This window comes from Canis aureus, chromosome 25 (assembly GCF_053574225.1).
Source record: "Canis aureus isolate CA01 chromosome 25, VMU_Caureus_v.1.0, whole genome shotgun sequence".
NCBI lineage: Eukaryota > Metazoa > Chordata > Mammalia > Carnivora > Canidae > Canis > Canis aureus.
Genome location: NC_135635.1, coordinates 2,421,011 through 2,429,414, shown reverse-complemented (window position 1 = coordinate 2,429,414; position 8,404 = coordinate 2,421,011). Strand labels below are relative to the sequence as shown.

The following is an 8,404-nucleotide window of genomic DNA, read 5'->3' as shown; positions in this document are numbered from 1 at the left end:
ACTGAGTAATATTCCATTGTGTACATAAACCACGTCTTCTTTATCTATTCATTTGTCAAATGCTTAAAGTCGAATGATGCCTAACCAGCCTCCCCATCTTGCCCTTCATGTGTACCAACTCCTCCATACGCCATGTGGCTCTTAGGTCTTCTTTCCCTCCCACAAAGCACCCATGCAGGACAGACAGGGCTATGAACAAAGGAGATTGAGACTTAGAGATAATTTCAAATGCGGTTTATTGCAGCAATACAAGGAAGCAGAAGTTTAAGATCTCTCCACAAAAGACAATCAACTTGCTCACACCTTCTGTACAAAACCAAAGCAACACAGAGCTTGCTCCAAGAAACTGGATACGAAGGAGTGTCCAGAGCATGTACTCCATGCACACAGCAAAGAAGCTGTGGTTCTAAACAGCCCTCATCGAGCTGACTTAAGGAGGTGCTTTGAAATGTAGTGTGTGTAGCCATGATTGGTGAACTGTTTCTCAGGCAAAGCACAAAGCAGGGTCGTAGCCAGAGAGACTGAGATTGCCACTGATCTAAAAACTTCTTGGGGAAGCAGAGAAGAAAGGAAAGAGCTGGGGAACTCGGGTGATAGCTCTTTTCTCCAGTGAGGCTTGGGGCAACTGACCTTGGTCTTGCCAAGCATATTTGGAAGTGATGGAGAGGGAGAGCTAACAGGATAGGGGACACCTCTTTATCTGACTGCTCTGGAATAGCTGGTGGAAACAAACTTCACGCTGGAACTGCCACTAGAGGTCTTGATGCCCCCAGAGCTGGATCCCCGGCCCCCGGAGCTCCCGCCGGACCGGCTGCCCCCTCCAGAGCCGCCTCTGTGGCCCCCACTGCTGATACTGGAGCTGTAGCCGCCGCCGCCGCCACCTCCGGAGCCGTAGCTGCCACCGCCGCCACCTCCGGAGCCGTAGCTGCCACCTCCAGAGCCATAACTGCCACCACCGTAGCCGCCGCCGCCACCTCCGGAGCCGAAACCGCCGCCTCCTCGGCCACCGCCTCCACTGATGGTGGTGTGGCTGGTGTTCACAGCTGCAAGGGGACAGTCAGTTATTGTCAACCCAACTCCCTTTCCAACCCAGCAAAACCTGCACGCGGCCCTGAGAAAGCGGCTTGTACTTACACACGCTCACGTTCGGGGCACACTCTCCAGACATCCTGTAGGAGGAAGAAAAGCAAATCCCTCCTGACTCTCCAGCAGCACAAAGCCCCTCAGCCACCTCAGATTTGGGGCTCCCCCTACCCACTTGATCCAGTCCACTGGGCCTCCCAAACCTCTGCCATCTTCTCAGAGGGGACGCAAACAGGGAGAAATCTCCATAGAAAGCAGACAAGAGTCTTGCAGGGGTGCAGTTTAACTCAACAGGGCCATTGACTTCTAGGCCAGGTGACATCTGAGCCAGCCCAGATGGAGAATAAATTACTGCTTCTCAAAGCACTTGGTAAAGACGCTGTAGCCCTCCAAACTAAGTAGGGTCCCAAAGTGAAATGGAGTCTTTCCTCCTGCTCTATGTACTTTCCCCACACCCAGGACAAGTGGCTGCCCCTCAGTTACATGCTTGTCAGCTGGAAGCACCGAGAGAAGTGGCCAAACCGCCCAGGGTTCTGTCCTCACCTGCTTTCCTCTCCTTCCAGAAGGGTTCTGTAGGTGGCAATCTCCATATCCAGGGCCAGTTTGGTGTTCATCAGCTCCTGGTAGTCACGCAGCAGGCGGGCCATGTCCTCCTTGGCCTTCTGCAGGGCATCTTCCAGCTCGGCCAGCTTGCTCTGGGCGTCTTTGAGGGCATTCTCACCACGCTGCTCAGCATCACTGATGGACTGCTGTAGCGCGGAGATCTGAGAGAGAAGAAGCTCACACATTACACACTCTCCTATCACCTAATCCCACCCTGGCCTTCTTATCTCAGAGTCTTCTGTCTACCTCAGTGAGTCCAATAGAATCACAAGCTCATGCCTCTGGATAGCACATCATTGCATTGACTTTCTTTAAAAGCCTTAAAGGGAATGCAGCAGCCTCTCCCGGCCCTGACTTGAGGGTTCTCCACCCTTTACAGACCTGACATTCTTCTAAATGCCTACCCTGAAACCTCCTGGCTGCCTTTCCTCTCCCTTACCACGTCTTTGCATCATAGCCTTGATCACTCATGATCATCACATCCATTTCTCAGCTAGGTCATTTTCACAAGTTTCCCCGAAGAGAACCCAGCATGGCAGCTGAATTGTGGAAACCAGAATAATCACCCAAGACTTGGAGGGGTTTGCCAGATTCAACATTAGGAAGGTGTCCTCCAGTTACCTGAGCCTCCCTCTCCAATGCCATGTAGCTAGCTGAGCAGTAGAAGGGGAGAACAAGTACCTGCTTCTTGACACTATCAATTTCGGATCGAAGTCTCTGGGCCACCCGATTCAGCTCTGAAATCTCCATCTTTGTACTTTTCAGATTGTCCCCATGTTTACCAGCGGTTATCTGGAGCTCTTCATACTAAAGATGGTGGATCAAGTCAATTACATATGGCAGCACACCATGGCTCACACATACAAATAGAAGAGAAAACACTGGACAGCAAGACCAGACATTTCAGGAAAACTGGCTAGACATTCAACTCATTCACCTTGGTCTGGTACAGCGCCTCGGCTTCAGCCTTGCTCTTCTGGGCGATCTCCTCATACTGGGCTTTGACCTCAGAGATGATGCTGTCCAGGTCCAGGCTGCGGTTGTTGTCCATGGACAGGATGACATTGGTTTCGCTGATCTGAGTCTGCATCTGGGACAGTTCCTGCAACACACAATAGGTCAGCAACTCTTACGGTGTTAAAACAAAACAAAACTTAGACAGCAGGAGGAGTCAGGAGATGGAAGATGTATCTTTGTTTTTCTGGGTAGGGATGGGTGCAGGCTCAAAGGCTGTCCTTTTGGGCAAATGTGGTTGCAAGCAGAAGACTTACTGCCTGGTAGAGTGTTGTGAGGAAGTCAATTTCCTGCTGCAAGTTGTCAACCTTGGCCTGAAGGTCCACCTTGTTCATAAAAGCAGCATCCACATCCTAGAGGAACAATGGACATCATAAAGTCACGTTCTTCCCAGGGCAAGTTCCTCTCACCAGCTATAAGGGGTTTCTCCAAGTAGAACAAGGTGTTTGGAGTCTCCTCCACACCTTCCTACCCCAAGTGGATCACAAGCTCTAGACTGCCCCATCCCTTAGAATCGCAATCACAGGACAGCTCGCCTGAGTTGCTGAGAACTTGTCTCCTCACCTCCTCCACGAAGGGCTGAGAGAACTGGAGAAGCAGAGGGCTTGGATAAACCCAGGTCTATGATAATGTAGGGGGAAAGCTCTGTTCGGCTGTTCATCAGGCCCCCCACCGGATTCTCCACATCATGACTTCCTTCTCCTTAGTAATTGGAGACCTTCTTCCATTCTTTATTTCAGATGTGAAGTCCCCCCTACAGATTTGCTCACCTTCTTGATGGTCACAAATTCATTTTCTGCATTTGTCCGCTTGTTTATCTCATCCTCATACCTGCAAGGAAATCAGAAGGATTTGGGTATTAAGAGAAGGTGAGACCTGAAGTTCAGTGTCCCAGACTGAGATTGGCATTACCTGTCATTGCCTCCTGTTACTAGTCTAAGACAGCCTGGCCACCCCTTCCTTCCAAGCAATAAAACTGCTAAGCTATTTCTAGTTTTTGAGAAGAGGGAGAATTCTGAAAATGCCAAATTGATTGACCTCTAGCCTAAGAAAAGATAGTACTAGCTAGCTACTGTCTTAGCTTAAGACTTATAGTCTTAGCCTGCCAGTTTCTGGAAATATTTTAGAACAAAAGTCAAGGATTGCCTGGCCAGTCCTCCTTACTTGTTCCGGTAATCTTCCACCAGGTCTTGCATGTTCTTCAATTCTGAATCCATCCGAGACTGGTCACTCTTCAGTTGGTCCACTCTCCTTCTAAGATTGCTGATGTAGTTTTCAAAGTAGGGCTCTAAACTGTGGGTCCGAGTGGAGGTGTCTACCTGCTGCAGCAGCTCCCATTTTGTTTGCAGCACCTGGTTCTGCTGCTCCAGGAACCGCACCTGAGAACACAAGCCCCCATTAACTACTGGTGCAGAGACGGAGAACGCTGGCCACTGAGTGCCATAGACTACCACCCGGTAAGACCCATGCTCATTGGGAAAAGAACTTGTTCTTTCAAGTCCTGTTTTCCTGGCCGTGGTAGAGAAATAGGAAGAAGACAAGTTAGCATCACTTTTCAATAACAAAATCTAACTAACTCACTGTTAATTCACAGAAGCTTTCATTTCCCTGAGAAGAGTAATGATAGTACTGTTGCAGCTGGAAATTTCAAAGGGAGTAACTAAACAAATACCAAACAGCAAAGCCCTATACAAAATCACTGCAATTACACTTGAAATAGATACATGATACTTAAGAGATTTGCCTTTCAAATTTTTTTTAGGTAGATTACCATTAACAGTCGTATGCATTCCCTGAGCATGCACACACTCAGGAGTATGCTGAGGAAATCCAAAATCGAATTTAAAATCTATTGTGGATAACTTTGAGTTGACATTATTGAGGATTAAGCAAAAACTAAGAAAAGGTTTGCATGTCTTTCCAGAGCAGATACTCAGAATATAAGTATAAAAAACCTGGTACCGCTGTAAAATTTTCAGAGAGCAGAGCTCCTCTCCTGAAAGCAAAAGATGTTTGGTGCTGACTCACTACATCCTTTCTGCTACAACATCACAGTGCACTCTGCTCACCCTCGGCTCCCTTTTTATGGTTAGGAAGACCTTTCCAGAGCTCTCGTTCGCACCCTAGAAAGCTAGGTTAGCCCCATTTCTATTGCCTTGGTTCACCACATGTAAGTCCCAAGAGCTGAATGCAAAAACACTTCAAGAGGATAACGCATTGACCCACGCTTACGTAGACCACAGACAGACTCTTTGTTCAAGAGAATTTAGTCAATAAAATCATTCACAAGAATACTTCTAACACAACTCCCAAAAGACAGCTCCACAAAATACCCAAGTAGAAACTCGAGGCTGAAACCTAAGCAATCTCAAATGGACCAAGAGCAGCCCTCCCGGCACACTGAGCAGATAAACTCACCTTGTCAATGAAGGAGGCGAATTGGTTGTTGAGTGACTTGATTTGCTCCCTTTCTCGAGTCTTCACTTTTTGGATCTCAGGGTCAATCTCCACATTGAGGGGTTGGAGAAGGCTCTGGTTGATGGTGACTTCCTGTATGCCACCAGGGGGGCAGACAGGCCCAAAACTACCTCCGCCAAAACCACCTCCACCAAAGCCGCCTCCACCAAAGCCGCCTCCACCAAAACCACCTCCACCAAAACCACCTCCAAGGCCAAAACCTCCAGAGCCACCACCAAAACCACCACCCCCAAAGCCACCGCCACCATAGCCACCACCAAAACCACCACGTCCCCCTCCTCCTCCGGCCACACTTATGGAGATGCTTTTACTGCCACCAAGGTTGACAAGACTTCGACTTCCAAACCCACCGCCACCAGCACCCCCTCCGCCACCGCCTCCGCATCTTCCTCCTGAAAATCTCCCGCCACCTCCTCCACTGTGGCGCACAGAGCTGCTAGTGGTCCTGCGCTGGAAGCTGACCAGCCCGGCAGAGCCAGAGCTGAAGCCCCCTCCGCTCCGGAACCCAGACCTGGAACTAAAGTGTCGACTCATGCTGCCTTGGAGAGAGTTGGAGCAAAGTCGGGAAAAGAAAGGAGCTCGCACTCCTCTACCCCAAGCACAGAGACTGTCCCTTATATACAGAGAGCTCTCTTGGGCTTGGTCCTCGAGTCAGCGGGACGCAGAGCCTGTCAAGGGTTTGGCTTGCCGGCAGCCATACAAGATTTTTACGAGCCTCAACAATACGATAAACACTACACACCTAGCTGCCAGGATAGCTCTCAAAATTGCTGTGCGTGCAAGATCGCTCGTGTGGTAATCATTTTATCAGACAGAAATCTCTCTTCAACTGCTTGTGACTTTGGGAAAATAGGACCCTGCATCTGCCACCTGGTGCTTCTTGGTAGGATTTCATAATCTCCTGTCACAGAGATATGTGTGTTCCTATTCTTGCCTTGCCTTAGTAAGCTGCTACTGTCCCCTCAGGCCCTGGCAGGGACCATTCTCCACGCTCAAATCGGAGGAGGAATTCTCCAGCCCATTTCTGAGACTGCTCCCTAGAGCCCAGAGCTCACCAAGTCCTATCTCCTGACCCAGAGTAAGAGCTTTAATAAGTGAAAAATTAAAAGAACTTATTTTTTTTTTTTTACTGCATGTAACCTTGACAAGAGTGTGCGTTAATATTATAGGAAGAAACACTGGTGGAGAACATGGTGGATTGACAGGTGCTCTGGAAGGGCCAGAGGGAAAGACATGTTCTTTTCTCAGTTTGCTAGTGGTTCCTTCTCCTCAAAGACAGGCAGGGGCGGGAGACAGAGACACCAGCAAAAGGAAACTAGTTCAATGGAAGGCATGCAAATGCCAGTGGGAAAAGCCTAGAGCTGGGAGGTAACAGGTCGAACCTAGTCCATACATTTTGTAAAGCAAAGGAGTGGAGGTGAGGCTTCACTGGGGCTTCAGGCCTGACACCAGATGATGTGGAGAAACAGATTGGGAAGGGAGGACAATGGTGCAAGCCTGGAAAGCCTGATCCGAGAGATTAAAACTTTCCCGACAATAGTAATAGTAGTTTGCAATAGGAACAGGCATAACAGCTAAGATGTGTGAAAAACTGGCTCGGTACCAGGCCCTGTTCTGCAGCTGTGTATGTGTCTATCTCATTTTCACAGCAACTCTGAGACAGATGCTATTATGCCGCCCATGTTTTTAAAAGATTTTATTTATTTATTCATGAGAGACACAGGGAGAGAGAGAGAGAGAGGCAGAGAGAGAAGCAGGCTCCACGCGGGGAGCCCGACGTGGGACTCAATCCCGGGACTCCAGGGTCATGCCCTGAGCCCAAGGCAGACGCTCAACCGCTGAGCCACCCAACATCCCTATGCTGCCCATTTTTAAAACAGGGAAACTGAGGTATCTAAGCTCAAGTTCACAAAGATAGTAAGGCGCATGGTGGGGAGTTGAACTGAGGATGCTGAGTGACAGTGTCCAGGATGCTAACCAGCATGTTGTATGACATCATGGCAATGACTTGGGGTGTGCTGGCCACTGCATGTAAAGCCAGGCACTCAGGCAGCTTCCCCTGCAGAGAGCTCCGAAGGCCCAGGCCCGTTATGACCCCATGGATCCTTGGTCCCGGGCACATGCAAGCACTTGCAAAGTGCCTCAACTCACTCAAAGAAGGGGAGGTTACGGGCACAGAGTTCAGTGGGGAGATTTTGCTTCCCCCCAGGTGCAAGAGTCGCCGAACTGCATGGCAACTGGCCAGGAATCCCCAGGGGCTCTCCCGGGGTGGGGGTTGGGGGGGCCTCCTTGATCAATCTTAATCCACAGAAGTGGTGTTGAGATCTGGAAGCACCTGAAACCCACATAGTCCTCGGTTCCAAGACTCCGTAGAAGCCCGGCCTGCTCCCCACACTTGCACATGAACATAGAATCGAAGACTCGGTGGAAAGCCAGTGCTAGTTCAGCTGGCTCTGTGCAGCTCTGAGTCCTAAATCACAGGCTTGTGGGGAGGTCTCGGCCGTGGGATACAAGACACATGGGGGAAGGGGAGCCTGCGAGCCCCTGCGGGCTGGGTGTCCCGTGCTTCTAAAGCCGCAGAGCTGCGTGTCAGCCCTCCCCAGCCCGGCGTCACCGCTGAGCCTCATCCCTCCTCTTTTCCCACGGTTTTTGCACACACTCTCCTCCAGAAAGTGCCCCTGACCTCTCTCCTGATCCCCTTCTCGCCCTTCATCTTCGTGACACTATTGTCTGGGACTCTGTCCTAACTCCTATCGCTAACCTCCTTGGGCTGCTAAACCGGCCATTGATACGGGGAATGAGTAATCCAGATCTTGTTCCTAAGTAGGAATGATGGGACCTGGGATGGTCTTGGCATGGTAATGACTGTTGCCTAACCATCTCTGACAGGCGATCAAAATTCTTGTAGTTCAGCACACTCCCTCGTGAGACATGTCACTCTGCACAGTTGATTCCTTCTAGCAGTTTGGAGGGGTGTGCACATGTGTGTGTGTGTGTGTACGTACAGGTGTGTGTTTGTTCTCTTACCTCTGCCAGCCAACCTCAGATCTCTCGGAGACCCGTGTGCCTTCCCCATCCCCAAACTGAGAAACTGACAGAAAAAGCCAAGACATGGACAGTCAGACAGCTGAGAGACAACTTCCAGAGCTGCAAGGCTTACTGCAGCTGCTACCGCGAAGAGGGGGAGTCACAGGGAAGACAAGACACGAGAAGGCACAAAAATCGC

General features: G+C 50.0%; 1 protein-coding gene across 1 annotated transcript; it reads right to left on the bottom strand.

Annotated features, from left to right (window-relative positions):
- Positions 1–219: 219 nt before the first annotated feature.
- On the bottom strand, positions 220–5,790 carry KRT1 (keratin 1). Its single transcript, XM_077869945.1, has 9 exons — positions 5,119–5,790; positions 3,865–4,079; positions 3,471–3,531; positions 2,958–3,053; positions 2,624–2,788; positions 2,368–2,493; positions 1,627–1,847; positions 1,135–1,169; positions 220–1,043 (listed from the first exon to the last, which is right to left on the bottom strand). Exons 1-9 carry the CDS (start codon positions 5,710–5,712, stop codon positions 697–699), a joined length of 1,860 nt encoding a protein of 619 aa, XP_077726071.1. The 5' UTR covers positions 5,713–5,790; the 3' UTR covers positions 220–696.
- Positions 5,791–8,404: the final 2,614 nt, after the last annotated feature.

What these genes read in the sequence shown, in the direction of transcription:
- KRT1 (XM_077869945.1), bottom strand. Translation starts at nt 5,712, where the DNA reads ATGAGTCGACACTTTAGTTCCAGGTCTGGGTTCCGGAGCGGAGGGGGC. An exon ending in AGGCGCTGTACCAGACCAAG is followed by an intron (nt 2,494 to 2,623) that starts GTGAATGAGTTG and finishes CACCATCTTTAG; the next exon opens with TATGAAGAGCTCCAGATAAC. An exon ending in TTGATAGTGTCAAGAAGCAG is followed by an intron (nt 1,848 to 2,367) that starts GTACTTGTTCTC and finishes CTTCTCTCTCAG; the next exon opens with ATCTCCGCGCTACAGCAGTC.